The sequence below is a fragment of the Nyctibius grandis genome, chromosome 12 (assembly GCF_013368605.1).
Source record: "Nyctibius grandis isolate bNycGra1 chromosome 12, bNycGra1.pri, whole genome shotgun sequence".
In the NCBI taxonomy this organism is placed as follows: domain Eukaryota; kingdom Metazoa; phylum Chordata; class Aves; order Nyctibiiformes; family Nyctibiidae; genus Nyctibius; species Nyctibius grandis.
This window is the reverse complement of record NC_090669.1, coordinates 6,253,447-6,273,853: the sequence shown is the minus strand read 5'-3', so window position 1 is coordinate 6,273,853 and position 20,407 is coordinate 6,253,447. Positions and strand designations below refer to the sequence as shown.

General features: G+C 43.0%; 1 protein-coding gene across 2 annotated transcripts; it reads right to left on the bottom strand.

Annotated features, from left to right (window-relative positions):
* Window positions 1–5,600: 5,600 nt before the first annotated feature.
* AKTIP (AKT interacting protein) lies at window positions 5,601–19,791 on the bottom strand. 2 transcript variants are annotated; one of them, XM_068411355.1, is made up of 10 exons: window positions 19,704–19,791; window positions 14,959–15,076; window positions 13,420–13,625; window positions 12,121–12,185; window positions 11,930–12,030; window positions 10,498–10,586; window positions 10,326–10,424; window positions 9,996–10,103; window positions 9,218–9,278; window positions 5,601–6,522 (listed from the first exon to the last, which is right to left on the bottom strand). In XM_068411355.1, the coding sequence occupies exons 2-10, from the start codon at window positions 14,998–15,000 to the stop codon at window positions 6,412–6,414; spliced, it is 882 nt and encodes a 293-aa protein (XP_068267456.1). In that variant the 5' UTR covers window positions 15,001–15,076; window positions 19,704–19,791; the 3' UTR covers window positions 5,601–6,411. The 2 variants fall into 2 exon arrangements, with proteins under 2 accessions (XP_068267456.1, XP_068267457.1); XM_068411356.1 differs by having other exon boundaries at window positions 5,601–6,519.
* Window positions 19,792–20,407: the final 616 nt, after the last annotated feature.

Genomic DNA, 20,407 nt, shown 5'->3' with positions numbered 1-20,407 from the left:
CAGGCTGCACAGCAGAAGAGGACCCTAGAACAAAACAAGCTGGTCTGTCTTCCTTGCAGGAGCTTTGAATGCAAGAACGCACATTTTAATCCAATGACAGCAGAATTCTCGTACAGACCAGCCCCTGTGCTCGTGTTTGAACTAACCCGGGACATCATTGCTCAGAATTCCTAATGAAGGTGTTAAGCCCCGTTCTGGCCGCTGGCAGCCAGGTGCTCTATTTTCCCAGCTCAGCAAGTCCTGGTTTTCCCCTCCACTTTTACCGAGGGGCCTGGGCATGATGTTTCAGCAGTAGCTTCTGTTCTTTTTAATCCCTTTCTGAAACCAAGGCATTCAGTAACCTGGAGTTGTAAATAACAATAGGTGTTACCAGCTGTAGTTTATGCTTTGAAACAAATGCTAAAAAAGCTACTTCAACAGAGCTGTTCCAAAGGGGGGAGGGGAAAAGATAAATCTAGTATGATTTAAAAAAAAAAACAAACCACAACTCTCAAGTAGTGGTAGAACCTTTCTTTCAAGACTCAGCATAGAAGAGCTCAGTTGGAAGGGACCTACAGCGATCACCTATCCAACCGCACCCCTCACCGCTGAAGCCTGCTCTAGCATAACGACAACTTGTGTTGCTCTTTCTGAAACACGCTGCAGAGCTCAGCATTGCAGAGATGACACTCAGAAATGTCACCTTACCAAAGCGTTGGCAGGGACGTCAGTTTGTCATTACATGACACACCTGTACTAGGGCAGCTGACAGCCACACTCAAGGGAGAGGCTCTGATTTCAATGGTTTCCTTCCAGTACTCACCTACCTTGCTCCCAGAACAGCTGTGTTTCATACACAAATCTGATTGCAGAAGACACAGTCAGTGTTCTCTCCCCTTTCTCAGTCTTAAAAAAAAAAAAAAAAAAAAAAAGATTCCGATTATTCATTCTGAACTAAACAAAACTGAGTTTTCTTTAAATAAATACATTTTTCTTTGCAGCAAACTGCTATTAGCTTGCATTTAGTTCAGCGCAATCCAACCTCTCACCAGACCTACAGAGATGCAGAACAGCTCAAATCTAAACAAAACTTAACCAACCAACCATCATTTGTACTACATGATTCTGTCATTCTCCCTTGTCACTGGTTTTACTGACCTTTACCTGTGGTGTTTTCTAAACCCCAGCAACAACTGGACAAATAAAACAGCAGCAGCCACAGCTCTGAACTGACAGGAGGTAACAATTACCAGGACTTGCTCCAGCTTTACCTCTCGCCCCACCCACGAGTGTGGGGGGTACGGTCGCTTTTCTGCTTGGTACAGCAGGAGGAATTAAGGCCTGTGTCTCCCCTGCTGCAGCCAGGATGAAAGAGCATCCCAAAATTAGAAGGGATTAAACTTCTACGCAAGTCCTTCACCTAAGTAGCTTAGGGAATTTGCAAGTCAGTGATTTATTACAAAGGCTTCTGAATAATCATAAAAATAAACACAGAGGAACTGTCACTTTCCAAGTTAACACTCCGGTCCGTCTCCCTGCCCAGCTGGCACGCTGTGCTCACTCACAATGCCAGGCCCCTTTTCTGCTTCACACCCAGAGCCCTTTAACTAAACTTTTATAATGCTAAATCCGAAGCATTTCAATTTCAGCCTTCCCAAGAAAAGCATTAGAGAACGATCAGCAGCAACAGAATTAACGTTCACAGTATTTTAGTGGCTATGCCCTAGGCCAGCACACTGGCACTCAAAAACTTTTCCAACATGCTTTCCTTGAAAAAACCACACCACCCCTCCCCAGGCACTACAAGCTCAGCCTTCGGATCAGTTCCTCTGTTTCTGGTTTCTACTGCAAACTCAGAGCAGGTACGTGACAATTCCAAGGCACCCGCAATTCCTCACAACCCACCAGATGCCCAGACGGCGCAGGCTAACGGGGGCACTAATGCCACCCAGAGGAGAAAGCTGACCGAGGTCAGCAACACTGAGCCACCTCTTTGTCCTTCATACCGGGCTACAAAGAAGCTGGCTGCTTCAGCACCGTGTTAAAGCCCATTTCAACTATGCTGCACCCAGTTCCAGAGCCTCCCCTAGCAGAGGAGGACAGCTGAAAGCAAGCTGCTCCGCAGCAGGGTCCTGCTTGACTGAAAACCGTGTATTTGCTAGAAAGGTTAACGACCAGTGGCACATGAGATGGAGGATGGAGGGAAGTTGAACAAATGCATATTTAGGATTATCAGACATCTGGTCCCTAGAATGCAAATAACAACAACAACAGTGTTCATAAACACTATGAAGGATTTTTAGGTTTTTTTAAGTAGCAATCAGCTGCACAAGAAGCGAGCAAAAGGTAAGAGGGCAACAAAAGAAACATTCTTCAACCCCGGTCTACGTGCACAAGCGCTCGAGGCCTTTGCTTCTACAATACAGCACTTCAGCAGCCTTTGCCTCTACCAAGTATTTCTGAAGCACTTGAGGCAGAAAACAGCTGAAGTCCCACACTACAGCCACTGCTCAAGCCCTGTCCTGCACGACTTACCAGCTTTGTTTCTGGTGCAAGAGGGAGGCTGAGCAAGACAGCAGCTCCCCCCCGCCCCACCTCCCACTCTCCCTCCCTCCCTCTCAAAGGAGCTGCTCAGCAGCGAGATCACTCACCCTTTTCCATGAGGGGTGGACATGGTCTGAGATTTCTTCAGCAAAGGTCCCAGGGAGAAGCGACCGCATCCATGCTGGGAGATGAGGCCAGGAGCTCTCTGCAGAGCTGTGGGGGGCCCATGGAGCTGCAGACGGCCAGGATGGCCCAGCAGATGCCACAGGTGCTGCCAGTGCACACTTAACATGCAACCTCAGGCCACACACTGCACCTGAGTGTGGGACCCACAGCCTCCCCACCCACAGGATCTCCTCTCACTAATGGAGGTGGGCCAGATAGCTTCCGTGGCTGGCAATGCAGGGTAAGAATGACATTCTTTGCTTCGAAAGACTGAAAAATTAAGCTTCAAACTCCTATTTTACCCTGGCAGTAGTTTCCTAAAGATCCCTGAATCAGGAGGACTGCAGCAGAGAAGCAGCATGTGCCCAGTTACCTACTACTTGGCTCACACAGGAGGAAAACCACACACGCACACACTCTCACTCTCCAGCACTGTTACTCACTAGCTTTTCAAGAAACTGCTGTGGCACTAAGCAACTGCTCCAGAAGGCTTCTGCTTCCTTTTGCTTTCCCATGGCGGGTAAGGAAGAGAGGGAGGGACAGAAAGTCTTTCATCACAGAACTGACAACAGGAACAGCAGAGAGAACGGCTTGCCTTCTTCCAAGATCCACATGTTTTTCCTTCTTTTCTATACTGATATATGGAAAAAATTACAAAAGGGTTACAGCTACCTGCCATCCAAGCCTTGTTCTCACAAAATCACTAACTTCAGCACGCAAGATAAAGAATGCGAAAACCATCTTAAAATAAAGCGGTAGGATGTTCCTGCTATGGCAGGGAGAATTTGGCATTCAGAATTTGGCACTCTCCTCCAAGTTTTTGATCTGAAGACAGAAATTAGCAGTTTATTTACGTAACATGCTTTTTCAAAAAAGTACTTAAGAGTAAGAGCAAAGTTCTTGCAAGTCCTAAGCCTTCTCCCACTCCTTCCTTCCCAAAGGGTAGGAATGGGAGAAGAGAGAAACTACCACAAAAATCTTAAATCCATTATTTGCGTAGGTTTATTTCGAGGTTTGGAGTTGAACATTTTGCTCCAACAAGCCATTGCTACCAGCAAGAAAGCAACATTTAGTTTGATGTTATCTTGCTGGCACTGGTTTCTAATGTTGCTGTAGAAACAGATATAGTGTTTCTCCTAACAGTAGCCACTGTTTCAAGACTCAAACAGCAAAACACCCTACCCCAAGTCTGTTGGCTCTGCTCTTGTTGCCGTTATATCAAAGCACTAGATGGTTTGCAATGACATCTGGGGATGACATGGCAATACTGATGCAAGCAAAAATACACAGAATTATTCTAGTAATGACTTTGCAATTGTCTGAAAACATATCAGCAGCAACCTCCAGAGAGCCACTGAAGACTGCAGATTTGCTCTAGATTTCCCTATCCATTTTTAAATGCCACTGCCCTAACACATCATCTTCTCAGCCTCATAACAAAGTTGGACTGAGCTCTGAGCTAGAGGAGACAGATTTGTGTTGAAGACAGTAGAAACTGAGCTTACTCTTGAGTTAATAGCCCCACACAATCATACCAAGTCAGAGACATCTCACCCAGGGATTGACTCAACCTGGGCAAAACCATCCTTTTGGAAGATCTGCACTCAATCCCCCCTTTCAATACCATTTACAATAAAAAACCCCAGTGCATTTAAAGCCATTAAATATGTTTAAATCTGCTGTACTAATTCACATGACCAGAGCCTGCCAGAGCCTTCCATTCACATAGACACATACCCCACATACACAGAGTTAGCAAGAGCTGTCAGAGAGCTGAAGGCAATAGTTCAGCTGCAAATAGCTTGTTCAGAAGCACCTGCTTGGTAACTTATGCTTAGAATTCCTCTTACTTTAACCTCAAATTTGTTTAGGAAGGAGCCACTCTAAATTACATTTCTCTTATTACACTGAGTATAAATGGATATACTAAGGTTTAGAAAGAACATTTTAGCATTTAGTCAAGAACCTAGGTCCTGTAACAGACACTTGATAAGATGAGGGGAATTAAAGAGGAAAGAGTAGCCCCAAGAAATGCACCTTTGGATACACTTCTCTGCCTTGAAGAGGACCCTTGCTCTCTACATAACCTCTGCATTCTTCTGTCTAAAGAGGAATTCCAGCAGTACTAGAGACACTCCAGGCAGCCCCAGGAAACCGCTGCATCTCAAAGGCAGAAGCTTTAAAAGGTTTAAAGAAACATCATGCAGTAAGGTTTCAACATTACCTAAAACAGAGTAAGTACTTAAATTATACAATGTTAAGTGCTGCATAGAAATCACTCAAGTCATCCTGAACAGTACATTAAATTAACCATTTGGTACATGATAGCATATTACTTGTGAAGTCTTTGTCTATTTCCTTAAGACCGAAGAAGTTCTTCTCAAAGGGAACAGGGAAAGGTTGTTATATGACAAGTGGATTTAGCTTGTCAGACAAAAATAAAAGACAAAAAAAAAGCACAAAACATACACCACACCACTCCCCACCCTCCACAAACACCACATCACGTTTATATATGAAGCCACTACTACTTGTTACTAGACACTAGGGTTTGCATTAATGCCATCAGTACAGGTATGAGGAGCCAAAGAAAAAGCAGCCCAGCTCTAAATGTGAACACTACAGGTTTTGACAAGAAAATCCTGTTGGGCAAGAACAAGGCATTATGCTAGGCTGTGACATTAGGAAGACTCTTGTGAAAAGTAAAAGATTCTGTCCTGAGCTCACACGTGCTTTAGAAAGGTTTTCCTGTATGTGGAACAAAACTGTATTTAACCAGTCTCTTCAGTATGCAACAGCCTGTTAACGCCCTGAATACGCATGCAGGCAAGTACATTTGTAGCCAGGTGCTTCTGCTCTGGTTCCAGTCTTTGCTAAATATCTACAATATAGACAAACAGAGGGCCCAAGGCTAGATCATGATTTCTTTTTATTTTAACATGTCACTATTAACACACATTAGTCAAGCTATCTTAAGTAATCCCCTAGACACCTAGGGAATCTAAAATCCTCTAAGATTTTATTAGCTCAAGAGACCACCGTTAAAAGCACTGATTTTAGTGTTTATGTAATAAAAGTCTAACAAGCCTGACATTCTGCTTTCACCCTGTCAGACTAATGTGCGCTTTAGTGACAATATCCATTTACAAATCCATAATACATCATACATGATCCCCAGCTTTACCTCTGGAAAGTGCTAAATGGAGTCAATGAACCACCTATTTACAATTTCAAATCCTAATATATTTACAATAGAAACCAAAAGTATTTAAAACCATTAAATATAGTGTTTAACTCTGCTATATTAGTTTACAAGAACACAGCTTACCTCTGGCATCATATTTCCAATGCTAATATTTCTGCCAGTAATTTAAGATTTTTTTTTAAAATTGCTATTCCTGGAGGGAAAAAATAAAAGCTTAAAAACCAACCCAAAACCTCCAGGCACTTCAGAGCCCTGAGGAATTACCCACCCTAGACAGTCTTCAGGTAGAACTACTGCAGTGTTCAAGAGAGACTTCCAAACTCCAGGCAAGCCTTTAAAACCTAATGCATATGTAAAACATTTAGAGTCAGTAATCCATCGAACAGGTTTACTGGAGTCACTGCTACCATTCAGTTTTTACTAATCCGTAGTCAAGGAATCTGCTGCTTTGCTGTTTCTCTCTCCATTACATTCCCTCCACCCACAGAAAGTGTTTTGTGCACTATCATCCAGAAGAGCTAAGTAGGCATCGTCTTCTCTTCTTTGCTGAAAGGCTGAACTGAGCCAGGCTTTACCCATGACAGGCCAGAAACATGCATGCTTTTGCAGTGCTGATCTTCTGGCTTCTTCTAGGGAGAAGAAAGTTAAAGTCAATTCTTAGATACCTCAAACCCTCTTAATTCCCTCCCCATCCATTTTACCTTTGGCAAATACAAGCATGAAGAGAGGCTAGTATTGTTTCCTCTCCTCAAAGAGGAACAGTAAAATGGCTACTGGTTTCATTTCTGTGAAATGTGCGTGGCATCTGTAGAACTACCCTGACATGACCGGAGAGTTTTAATGACTTAGTCCATGTACTTGCACTGCTATTTGCCAAATTTCTTGGTTCTACAGAAGGACGCGTCAATCCAAATCAAAACATTTCTGTCACTAACTTGACTTTGTAACTGTAGCATACTACCTTGTGATGCTGGGCATGCTGTGGAGGAGTACTGCACCCCACTGAAGGCTTCTGAACGCAAATTAACATGGCAAAGTAGGAACTGATACCTTTGCTATACCATGGAGTTTCTTAGTGCTTTCCAAGGATGGTCCTTCCCTGAGCATTTATCACAGTTACATGCTTGAACAGTAACTATTTCTACCCAACACAATGCAACAAACATTTGAGACTGACTATTGCAATTTAGAAGACCAAAAAAAAAGCTTCAAGTTGAGGGAGAAAGATGCAACTTCAAGCATCTGTAGACTTAAAGTAGTTTAAGATTAGTAAATCAGACACCTAGTCTAGCAGGTCAAAGAAACTGAATAGCTTGCAGGTTTTTTGCATACCAGGAACTAGCCGTGCCTCCGCACTGCTATAGGCTCATCAGATCATTTGTATGCCAACTACATCAAACCTGGAATCACGCATCAAGCTCTAGAAAGTGATAATTATGTGAGTAGACTTTGTCATACTATGGGAAGCCTTTTGCCTGACAAATTAAGTCAACAAGAAAACTGAACCTGCACTTCTTCTGTCCCTCCCCACATTTTGTGTAAAAGGTGACACTGCGTGACAGAATTGCCATAACACATCAGACAACAGCAAACAAGAGGGATCAGTTAAGCTTGAGCCTGGCAGAGTAGCACCTGCCTATCACATGCTGCACAGAGGACATCATCTAGCAAAAGCCATGTGCTCAGCAGGGAACTGGGACATTACAGCCTTTCCTGGCCTACAGTTCTAGAATAGCCTCGTTGTTCCCCAAGGCACAGGAATTACATGGGTAATAAACAAGGATCCAGGGTTGCAGAAGAAGGGAAAGACAGGATACAGGACTAAGGAACTTCCTTTTACCGGGAAGGAAAAGAACGTTCTCAGCTACGCTGACATTTTGGAACAAATCTCCTACAGCACAGAAGTTTGGCCATTCCTGCTATCAACAAACTACTTGAGCGACTAACGTACCATGCATGCAATAGTTACTGAAGATGTTAGTTTTCACTTAAAAAGAAATTAACACTCATCTCCAAAGAAAAAGGATGAAAGAAAAGTAATCGTTTGCTGTTAGTCTCTGAGACAGCATCATATCCCTTCCACTTCAAGCACCTCAACCTGTTCTTTCTCTTTAGGTCTTTGATTTAAAGGATAAGAAAGAAGGAGGTAGAGAACGAAGGAGAAGGGGCAAAAACAAAAAAACACCCCACAGAGTTAAAAGTATTGCTTAAGTTTTTATAAGAACATCAGGAAGTCAGAATCTGATCAAAATATTTTCCTGTGTGTTCTAAGGCTGGAGAAAGGCCACCTCACCTCAAGTCCTGCTGTGACTCTGACAGTTGGGAACACTGCTACACCGAGCTTACAGGCGGCACATTGTAATAAGATCAATGTAAAAATCTCATTCATGCCAGAAGACACACAAGAACATGAGTTAAACCCTGCACGAGCAAGACTGAAGTTTGGACTGACAAAAAAAAAATGTTTTAATTACAAAAAAAAAAAGCAGCAAACCACACCACAGCTCAGTAAGTAAAACATTCAGAGTGCATTTCCTTGCCAGTTCAGCAAAGATATGAGCCACCATTTCAGAATCCCTAAGCACTGCAAGTGGCTTAGCTTGTCATGCCACTCAATGCAGACTCAGAATTGCTGTGTGCCAACTCATCAAGTGAAAAGAAATAATTAAAAACACATTCATACTCCCCTCCCCCAAAACCAAAGGCGTTGCTCAGGTGAAAGCTATGTGAACCATCACATTCTTGCTATATCATGCTTTGTGATAGAAGTAACGCTAAGCACCCTTCAATTAGCTGATGTTCTCTTATTAGAAATCAGTAGCATTAGAGATGTGAGCAAGGTACTCTGCTTGTGCTGCTTCAAAGAGTTTGGAATGAGAAGAAAGCCCTCAGGCTTTGATTCTGTAATGAAAGATCTCTCAACAGAAGAGAACAAAGAAGTCGGGGACTGTCAGGTTATGCAGAAGCGGTAATGGCGATGACAAGTGCAGGACGGGCTAATAGGCAGTCAGCAGATCTCTTCTTTCCCCTTCTTCCCTCCCTCCCTTCCATCCCTAAACAAAAAAAAGTGCCAAGCGTGCCAACAATTGCACTAACAAAGCTTTCTAGCTGGCTGAATGATAAATTGCTCAACACACTGAAGTCAGAACAGTGACATAACTGCTTAGTTAGAAGACCAAATCAGTTTCAGCATGCCTGCTGAACCAAAAGAGGGGTGGAATAAGGTCTGTCTAGTACATGTTCATCACAAAGAGACAGAGAACCTCTCTTCCCTTATCAGGCAATAAACCCTTACTACAGTGAGAATCTGGACTTTGCGCATACCTTCTGAGTCAACATCTTCTCTCTAGCTTCATCATGTATAGCTGAATTCCATGGAGAAAAACTATGGAGAAAGTATAGTTATCTCTTACTTTGCATTTTTGAAAACTACATCACAGAGCAGAAAGCAGCACTCTTCCTTGGTTTAGTTTTTTGAATTTCAAGTAAACTACAAGTCTGAGTTTTCAGTGTTAAAACACACAGTTAAGAACTAAATTCACAATAGCATGGATCTTTTCAACAAGAAATATTCAGGTTTTCACTTTTGTTTGCAATGAGAGCTGGCAATTCAGCAGGTGCTACATGAAATACTACTCATATTCACTATGGAGCTGACTTCCATCCCCCATGTAGTCAAGCTTAAAAGTATTTAAAAAGTATGATCAAAGCTACAGTCATGCAAATTGAGTTCAGGAAAGCCCGAAAGCAATATTTACTCCGTGGGTATCTCTGCTTGAGGGAGGTGGGGTGTTTTGAGGCTTTTGTTTTGTTTTGTTTTGGTTTTTTTTTGTTTTAGGGGTTTTGTTTGTTTGGGGTTTTGTTGAGTTTTTTTAAGTTTTGGTTGCTTAGTGAAAAAACAGTAAACAGAAGTGTCTGACTATATTTAAGATTCACTCAGCACTAAACAGAAGGAAACGAGGGTAGGAATATTCAAAGTATTGCTATAAATGTAAGAAAAAACAGGTCAATCCACCTGGCAGAGAAAGGCTTCAAATCAACAACTATACCAAAACTTGTTCTTGGAACATGAGGACATGGTGAACTAGCTCATGGTACTTACATGATTGCATAGGGATCCTCTATTTTAGGCTGATCAAATAAATGACTGCTGCATAGTCTGACACTGTCCACCACTTTACTTTTGAACAGCTGAATATCTTTTTCATACCTGCAAGAGAGAAGTAAGCAATGTTAAGTAATCACAAGGAGGCACAGGTTCGCTCTAGAAGCACAGACAGACTTGGCAAAGCCTCAACTTCAGTTCCTAGTGCAACCAGCTCTAGAGGCAGAGACCATGAACTGATAAACAATTTTACAAATCTCTTTGTTTCTGCAAGTCTATGCAGAAACCTCTTAGCAGACCGTGTCTATACGCATGGAAGATACTTACAGCACTGCAGCCTCAGGGTTCAGAGGACTAGTTGTATCAATCTTGTAGAAGACTCTGCGAGCATACATTAATACTTGCCATATGTGATTATGATTTCGCCTAAAAAGAACAAAACACAATGAAGAACAGAACAAACTTCTTTCAAATCATACATCAACGTGTTACCACTAACCTCCATTTTGCAAATGCTCTTTTCACATCCAGTTCACCAGATAACGGATCTACTAGCGGATGGAAGACAGGCAGATCAAAAACCAAGCGCTGCATTAGAAGAAAGAAATTCATTATGACAACTTCAATCCTAACGCTAAAACCACCGGGTGAAGGTCAGTCAGATGTTGCTTCCAAGTACTAATTAATTGTTATGGTATTAAAAGAAAGCAGCCTGAAGTGGTTTATACCAACTGTGAAACTGTAACCCAACACACCCATATTACATGCAGGGTCTTGTCCTCTCTCACATGCTTATCACCAAATCAGGAAACTAATCCAGCTAACTGCACAGGCACTAGTGCCAACACAGGTAATAATAGCAGGTAAGATTGGATTAAAGGAGTTTTTCTTGTTCAGCTATTTATGACTGAAAGCTTTTTACATACTTGAGCTACAATCAATACTTTTTTATCCTACACATTTCTAAGTAAACTGTGCAGTGACACCACAGTGTCTTTAGTTCTGTCCAGCCAGTTTCATCTGGCGTTCATGCATTTTTCCAAAAGAAAACTTAGTTTCAACAGGAAGGTTTATAAGGCCCTATGCTAGCGAAAGAATGATGGCTGTATGAGAGGTACTAAAGTCTAATCTTTGAAAGAAACAGTTTCGTACTAGTTCTGTCCTTTTAAAGATGATAGCTTTACACAAAACCTGACACCAAGCAGACAGCTTCCTCACATAGCAACTTGTTCTCAGCTACAGCAGTTACATACAGCTGTCCCCCAATCTTCCTCTTAAAGAAATCTGGCCAAGAGGGCCTGCTGCCTCTGCTCTGCAAAGTCAGACTGCCACAAGATTTTTCTTCTTATTCTTTTTATTTTTTAATTGATGTAATAACTTGGATACTTTTCCCTAAAGAGAAAAAACAAAAAGCAGAGATAGAAGGTAACACCATACTACCTATCTCCCTCTCCCTTTGTTTCACCAACTTCCTCCTTAAGTTCTTTTAGTTCTTTGTTTCAATGTAATTTAGATGAGAGACAGGCAATAAATCCTGCATTACTACAGTAAGCACAGCACAGGTGCCTGGATTTTATGCTCCACTATATCGCTACTCAGAATTTGGATACTTCTTTAAGTGTTTCAATGTTAACTTCCTTGCCAAGGAAGTAGCAGATCAAGAGCTGAGGTAAAGAACTGGTTGATTACTTAACACTCTAATGCATCTAACCTCAGGAAATTCACTCTACACCAGCTTCAGTAATTAGAGTAACATGACTCTTCCACAGATGTTAGGAAATATGTACAAGATATCGCAAATCAGCCCAGACAACTGAACAAAACTAGTTCAAGTACACGAGAAGAATATAATTGGTATATTAGCTTTAACAAAAAGTCATACTTAAAACACCAGAAAACAAGAAGAGCCCAAGACACACACAGCCACTTACCGGGCAGTCTCCATCTGGGTAATTATCAGGTATATAGACAGTAAATTTAAACACACCATCCTGGTAGAGCCCATGCCTTATGAATATTACACCAAACCACACTGCAAGTAAGAAAGTTTGCTTGAGTGAAAGAATTTAAAAAAAAAAAAAAAATATATATATAAAATCTTAAAAGTTCAGTTTAAACTTACTTAATGCTGATCGGTAAGATGGCTGCACGTAGACACCTGGCAATTTCTGCTTTACAACCAAGGTACTGCAATCAGAATCAGTATTTAGAATAGCTCCACAGCTATACTACATCCACAGTAAGCCCAAAATGTCCTGCCAATAGCTTAAAAGAGGACTTCTGTACAAACTTACAATCAATTCCCAAGGGCAGACTGCTCACAGAAGGAGGCGGCAGAAAACTAGAGAAACCATACTCTTGCTTTTCCTATCCCTCCACTTAAAGAGTTACTAACAGGAAACATTATTTTTCCAGATAAAACTGTAAGTAGAGAAGTAATAAACAGTAATATTAAAGCAAAACATTAACACAGTTCTCCACTTACTATTTCCATGTTTTTCATTATTAATTCCCTAATAATGAATTTGTTAAACTAGAGGAGTTTGCATTATGGTACCAATATATTTTTGCATACTGCGGAACAAAAACATCTTTCTTGAATTAAGAATGTTTTGAGAATTCTCACTTTCAATTTAATGGTTAAATGCAAGAGCTGAGACTTAGTGTTGCATAAGGACTCCAGGGATTGCATTCCAAAAGGCACTACATACTTGAGAATCCAGTATGTCTACTACAGAGGAAGTTCCTTCAGCTATGCAACACAAAACAGTTTATGTAACTTGATACAACTAGAAAGTTTCGCAGACAAATAGAGATTGGCATGCTCCCACAGTAGCCTACAAATCACTAGACTGGATCAAATGCAACTGATCCAAACAAACCTATTGAAATCGCACTAACTCCTCCCTCATAAGTTTCATGTTAAATATCACTGAAAGACAGGGAAGAATATAATCTTCCCAATATCCATTTAGTAAGCCATTATGAGGCGGCGTTCAAGTGTTCCATGTAACAACTGAAGGAAGCTCCCACATCCTAACTCCATTAGACAGTACCATACATTCATAACCATCTTCCCACTAGACATCTGCTTGCTTCTATTTTAATACTTGTTTCAAAAATTCGGTCAGCATGCCTAAACCTAAAATGTGTTTACTTGAAGTCTGAGGAATGTAATAATTCAGAGAATCACATCTAAACACACCCCTTAAAAATCTCATCTCATTTTCCTCTCCCGTGCTACCTCAAGAGATTAGGGCTGATGCTCCAGAAAAAGAATTTTGTGGAACTCTTCAGTTTTACTGTCTTCTTCAAGGACTATGGCAGAGACACCATGCAAGAACTAGAACCTTACACATTTATTTTCCCACTGAAGCATAAGCCTAATGATCTAAAAAAGACAAAAAAAGTGAAAACCTACAATTCTGCAAGGAGGGAATACTCCAAATAAAAAGGCCCATAAGAAGCATGTGTTCCATTTGTCGACTGGGATGACGTGGCAGGGGAAGCAGGCTTGGTTATTGGCACAGCATTCTTTGGAATAGAAGGCAACTGTTTCTTTGTAGAGCCTCGTAGAGGACTGGTTCGCAGCTCCCCACTCAAGGTTTTCTCTTCAGCTTCAGGTCTCTGTTAGATAAAAAGAGAACCACGAGATTACAGACTGTATTTCATAAACATTTAACACATGAACATACCTTAGCAGAGGTTTAAACCCAACCTTGCTAATTACAAGTTTGGCCAGTGAAATGTATCTTGGGTTTTGGTGTTCTATCGCTTGGGGGTGGGCGTGGCGTCTCTTTGTGTTTTGTTTTTCAACAGACTTTTATTCAATCAAACCTAGCCTACAAGTAGAAAAGTAATCAATGCTGGATAGGAAATCTGCAGATTAGGACAAATACTTAAGGAGGCTTACATTTACTTAGAAACTGGAACCAGATCGTATATAACATCAGCTGAGAAGTCAATCTATTTCTAGCACACGGTGCATCAAGATAAATCATTTCCACTGACAAGCATCCTCACATTCTAGACTTCGAAGAGTCTTTAAAAGTAGTGTAGTAAAGCTGAGATGAAATAAGAACTTTCCACAGAAAATTTAATGTATATCACTGTGCTTAAGATACCAACATCCCACTTGGAGCTGATCATATAGCCCATTCCCACTGCAAAAGAATCACCATTTGGCAGTGATATCAAGTCCAGTTTACACAGTTTTGCTATACCAACCTTTTTATGCCTATGCTGTCTTTTATTAAACAAGAAAAAAAAAAAAACAAAAAACCTTTTCTACTTAACTGGTCGCTCCTACACTGTTAAGAGAACACTGTACTATTTACAGACCTCAAAATCATTCTACAGATTCCCAAGACAAACCTGCAGGCTATACACTTGTGATTAGGCTAGTTGTGGTAACTAAAGGCATGATTTAGGCTATAGTGTTTCAAAGCGCTTGACACTTGGACAAGTAACAATACCTATGTTACAAGCATCATCATCAAAGTTATATAATTTGTCCTAGCACTGAACACCTGAGAAACTATTAACCCTAGAACTATCATGCTTTTATCATTGCTACAATCTAAAGTAGCAATAGCATTATGGAGGCGCAGTTTTGTCAACGCTCGCTGCACTTCCAATACCCAGCTAAGCTCTACATAGGAGAGTAAACAAACGTCCTAAGAAACAAGTGTTTGAACCGTTCGAACAAGTTTGTTTCATCTTTCCTACTTAAAGATACTTCACATAAGAAGAGTCAACAAATTCTGGCATAGACTCCATCCACAGGCACGTTCCAGTTAATGCAGCTCAAAGCTAGCTTACACTTTTATTGATCACAATCCTTGGGATAAAACAACACACTCCAACTGTATTTGTAGATTGTCTGACGGTCTTTTCCAGAACTGCCACCACCCCTCAATGCATGTTAACACCTTACGGAATCCATTCATTACATATGTACCTTGCGCACAGAACTTGTAGACATGCTCCAGAAAGGGTTCATAACGTGTATTCCAAATAAAGGACTGCAACTTTTCAGTGTCTTCACAGTGTGTCCTCAGGCCTCCCTGGTTTATACCCTAAAAATACAAAGAATTAATATACATTCTAACAGATAAACAGGACTCAATATATAAATAGGATTCAGATCTAATTCTGCAGCCAACTTTATATTCCTGTAACTTCAGGAGAAAACTTCTTGTAGTTAAGACAGACAATAGTTAAAGTTGCCAAAGCTCTGTTACATATTAGACTCTGGGACAACAATACAGTTGTCCATGAAATAATTTTTGTGCTTGAATCCCTGCCTTCTTTCTGCTGGAAAGACACTCCAGATTCTGCATTCCATGTTTTGTCTTGCCAACTGGAACAAAAGACCATCTATTGGCTCAGCACAGTCAAGAACGGTCTGCTACACATGAAAGTATTGAAAAGTTATCACTTGACCATCCAAGTCCAGCACTGGACAGTACTACAACGACTTACTCTTGCAGCATGGTTAAGTGTTGCCCCTTGCATACGCTGCTGACTTTGTATGTTTCTGAAGTGCTCCAGTTCAAAAAAATCTCTCCCGTTCCCGGTGACAGAGATGATCCTCCCATTGAGTTCGCATCATTTATGCGTCCCTTTGTTTTCATCTCCATTGGAACACCACCAGGAATAGACAAAGCCACAGAACACAGACGATTTTCTGTAGCTTATTTAATGGTTTCATTACGAGCACTAAGGCTTAGTGCTCTTTGGATCAACAGTTCACTAACAAGGACTTCAGCAGCATTTGGAGTTTCTGTGTGTCATCTACTGCATATGTCCTTGTTTCTCTGTCTCTTTTTTAAAAAAAATTTTAAAAAGTCTTGCTATCGTTTGTGCAAGAACTCTCACCTACAGCACCTCTTGGCTGGTACAGCCTATTTCCTCCACTCTTTTTTTTTTTTCCCCCTTTTTTTTCCCCCTCCAGCTCTCGTATTCCTTTCCCCTCCTCACCCCGCCCATTTCTGGCTACATTAACTAAGGTTTTGAGGCAATTCACTTTACTCAATTTCTTTAATAGGAAGTTGTACAACATTGACCAAGGCAATTCACGGGCCGTCAGAGAAATAGAGAGAATGGCAAAGGCTTCTATTGTGGTCAACACTAATTTTTTCCATAGTAAGCAAGGCACCACCTGTTCACCCATTGCTTTCCTTAGTTTAGAGAGTAAACAGTAACATTATGATCAAGTATCTTCCTAAAAGGAAAATAAATGCCAATCTTGTTAAAAGAAAGCAAATAAGCCAAACAAGTTATCCAAATAAAGTCTAGCAATGGTAAAAGTTTAATGAAACATTGATATCAAATCATAGGTATCGTTCTAGACTACATAGCAGCCAAGCATTAAAGAAATGCAAGCACCATTCAGAAAAGTGATGAAAATTAATTCATTTCCCCACCCCAAAAGCATCTTAAACATTCCAGGACACGAATCCTCCAGATTTTTTCCTCTGCAGAAGCCAGAGTCTCACATCATTCTAGGCCACTGAAAACAGAAAGTCAAAGCATGGCTACAGCGCTGGGGCATGCCCTGTGACAGCAGGGAGAAGCCGTCTTCACTTCTCCCCATCTCCTGTCTGGAAAGCAGGGCCACACCAGAGGGCTATGCCATCGGCCTTTTCTCTTCCATGAAACCCAGCCAGAGTAAGAAAGACAGCAAGACGCTAGGCTAAGAAGGTACCAAAACATTTCCTCAGGAAACTTTGGTGTAACCAGATGGAGGAGGAATTGACACACAAAGAGAGCACCCAAGTGCTATGGCTTTGACAAGAGAGAAAAGTGCTGGAAGCTGAGGTACAGGTTGGAAGACAATTAGCTAGAATCTGGAGTGATTATGGGTTTTGGGTGGGATCTTTTTCTTTCTTTGTTTTGGGCTGGTTTTTTTTAAGACTAGGTAATATAAATTGCATTATTCCAGGACCAGAGATATGAGATACAGGAGTTGAACAGGACAAAGAATGAGGTATGGACATAAAAACCAGCCTAACCTATTACCAGTGAAACAGGGAACTGATCTAGAAGCTTAGTAACTGGTACCAGATGGAGTTCAGTCACTGACTCCACCTTTCAGAAAGCAGCTATGCATCTCAGTAGGCTTCCAGCTTTGTTGAAAAGCTTTTCATTAGAGAGATGCCTATTTAAAGGCCATTAAGAACAGTTTACATCTCCAAATAAAACATTATTTCAGCTCTCGTTAAACTACAGGGATTCTCCTGCACAGAGATCTTTTATCCAGCTGCCTGCCAGTAATAAGTGATATATGGTGTTGTCCTAAACTTATTGTTAAACTGTCTCCAGTCTCATTCACCTGTTAAAATACTATTTATGATGAAGAACTAATAACCTCATAGTACCAGCTTCCCAGAGGAGGGTCATTTAAAAACACTTCCAAGGTGTTTTAGAGTTCATTTCAAATCACACTCACTCCTTCTAGCTGAGCTCCACAGGAGTAGAGAATTATTTCAGTACAGGAAACTTATCTCAACCATTTATGCTCTCTAGTGCTTTCACCTCACAATTTACTACCCCACATCAATCATAAGAATAACAATAAAAAAAATTTTAAAAATAAATCAAGTAACAGCACATTTAAGTTAGACTGTTTATGCTACTTCTCATTATGCAGAAGGTCTGCAGCAGACAAGGAGAGCCAAGTCCCAATACCATTAAGTGGAACTTCTAGGTAGTTGGGCATTCAATCTTACATGGGGCTACAGTGTCTACTACAAGGTACCTACCATTACAGCAGCTCACAGTGCTGTAATACTGAAACCATCAGTTTCCAAAAAGAACCCAAGACACCCCCCTCATTTTATGAAAAGGGAATAAAAATCATCACCCTGTCTCCTTTCACACTGTCATCATTCCCAGTGTCTCACTTAAGAGGCTTAATAGCGTGCTGCTCAGTAATACGTTCTACTAATTTCCACTACTTCAAGAATAGAAAGTAACAACAACCCTCCTAAGTGGTCCTCCTCCCATGGGCTTTTTATAGGTACCTTTTTCTCTAGTGTTTTCCTTCTAGTACAACAGCAATTAAGACACAACACAAATTTGTGAAGAAACATTATTTCAAATGCTGCTTCTTGGAAAGGCCTTCCAACTTCTATACAGCACTGCATTACCAAGGTCCCATGACATCTGTACCAAAGCCACCTGCTGTCAAACACAACCTTACGTTCGTATTCACCAGCACTGAGGTATACAACACATGAGAGCAGTCAGAGCAAGCACAAACTCATGCAGTACTTCTTCATCACTCTAAAAGACTTAAACAAGTTATCACTAATAAAAACCAAAATTTTAAGTGCTTCTGCACTTTTTCCTTCTCTTCACCAGGTAGCCTCATTAAAGATTACTTCTATTGTCTATACCTACTGTCATATCATGTCATATTTTTCTCTTGTCATCAGCAGAGTCATTGGATTAAATACAACACTAAACCAATTATACAAAAAACTTCATCTGCCTGGAACAGAGTGCTTTTCTAAATGTTTTCTGGAAAAATAAACAATTTTTCAAGAAGGAAAAAAATGTATAGACAAACATATATATATAAAATACAAATATTTTTATATATGTATTTGAATGCATTTTATTCCTTACCTAAAAGGGAAAAGAGCCACTCCTACACCCAAGAATAAACAGAGCTGATTAAGCAAGAGCACTAGAGATGAACAATACATGTTGATCACAACATTGTTATATGTTTGTCCAGCAACTGCAACTGTCAGTTGACACCAGAACTTATTTCTCCTCAGCACGCCTACTCCTGATCTTCTTAGGCCCCAAGGACTTCACTAGCCCACACCTTAACCTGGACAACAAGGGAGGTGCTGAAGGAATGCTGGCAGCAAACAGGAGCATTGGCCAGTCAAGCCTGTTTACCAGCTCTTCCTCCACAGATGGATTATACCTTTTGTACCAACACCTGCTGCTGTGACTTCGACCCTCTAACACACTTCTCAAGGAAATCATAGTCTATGTCAACAAACCAGCTCTTACACAGCAGCTAACAGTTTAACAGGCGCAAGGGGATGACCTGCTAAGTTTCCCCGGGCAGCTGGGTTCCCAGAGCGGGTTGGCAGCTGGGGAGAGCTGGTGGGTCACAGCAGGGGAAGAAAAATAGTTCAGCGAAGTCCTGAGACGTGAGCGGGGCAATGCCTCCCCGGTCAGTCCCCGGCGGTCTTTCACGCCGAGGCCACGGCCGTGCCCGGCACCGCAGAGCGACGCCGTGTCCAAGAGCGTGCAAAGGAGGCCCGCCGGGCCGCAGCCCCGCTGGCAGCCGCCCCAGGGCCCTGAGCGGCCGCCCCGAGCCCCGGAGCTCGCCCCCGCCGCCTGGTCCACGGAGCAAAGGGGCCGCGGGCTCCTCACACGGCGGGGCGCCGGGCCGGTTCGCCCGTGAGGGACAGGGCTGACAGGGCCGGCAGACGCCCCGCACGGGGCGAACGGCCGGGCACCGCCCGGAGCGGCCCAGCCCCTCCCGGTGACAGGTGACGGCGCCGCGGGGCGCACACAGCCGCCCCACCGCCGTGGCCGCCCCTCAGCGCGGCCAGGGCTGTCTGCCGCCCTCCCGTGCCGGCGGGGACAGTCTCCCCACGACCACCGGCCGACGCTACGCCCGGGCAGGCAGAGCGGGGCCGGGCCCGCCGCTGCCGCGCCGCCGCGCTCGCTCACCCGCGCCAAGGCTCCCGTCGCTCCGCGTCACGCGCCGCCCAGGCCCCGCCGCCGCCGCCGCTGCCGCTCTCCCTCTCCCCTCGCCGCTGCCCCCTTTAAAGCCCGCCCCTCGGCACCGCACATCCGGACCTGGCCTGCCCCTCGGCCAATCGCCGTCCGGCTCTTCCGGGAAGGCGCCGCGGAGCGGGGCAGTGGGGACAACGCCAACCAATCACAGCCACCGCCCTCTCCGTGACGCAGAGGCCGACCTCTCTTCTTCACTCCCTGGGGACGGGGAGTGGCCCGAGGGCCTGTCCGTCTGGGGGCGGGCGGACCGAGGGGGCCGTGGTGACGCACCTGCCACTCTCTAAGCAGGAGGACAGGGCTGGGGCTGGGGCTTAGAGAAATTAATCTTTCATTGGCCAGCGATGGGGAGCGGGGAGGAGTGCGATTGGCCGGCGAGCCGGGAGAGGGGGCGGGCATTAGCTGTTGGCGCGAGGGGCGGCGGGCAGAGCAGCAGCGCGCGGCGCCCCGCTGCTCTCCCGCCTTCCTGCGGCTTTTTGGTCTGAAACCCTTCGGCTGCGAGAGCCAGGGAGGACAGCGGCAGGAGGACAGCCCTGGGCAGCAGCCGGGCCTGCCGCCGCTCAGGAACCGGCTCAGCCCCTCCCAAACGATGTTTGCGGTGCAAAATCACCTAACGATGCATGTACAAGCCCAGAACTCCA

What these genes read in the sequence shown, in the direction of transcription:
- AKTIP (XM_068411355.1), bottom strand. Translation starts at nt 15,000, where the DNA reads ATGAACCCTTTCTGGAGCATGTCTACAAGTTCTGTGCGCAAG. An exon ending in AACCCTGAGGCTGCAGTGCT is followed by an intron (nt 10,104 to 10,325) that starts GTAAGTATCTTC and finishes TCTCTCTTGCAG; the next exon opens with GTATGAAAAAGATATTCAGC. An exon ending in GAGGATCCCTATGCAATCAT is followed by an intron (nt 9,279 to 9,995) that starts GTAAGTACCATG and finishes CTTTCTCCATAG; the next exon opens with TTTTTCTCCATGGAATTCAG.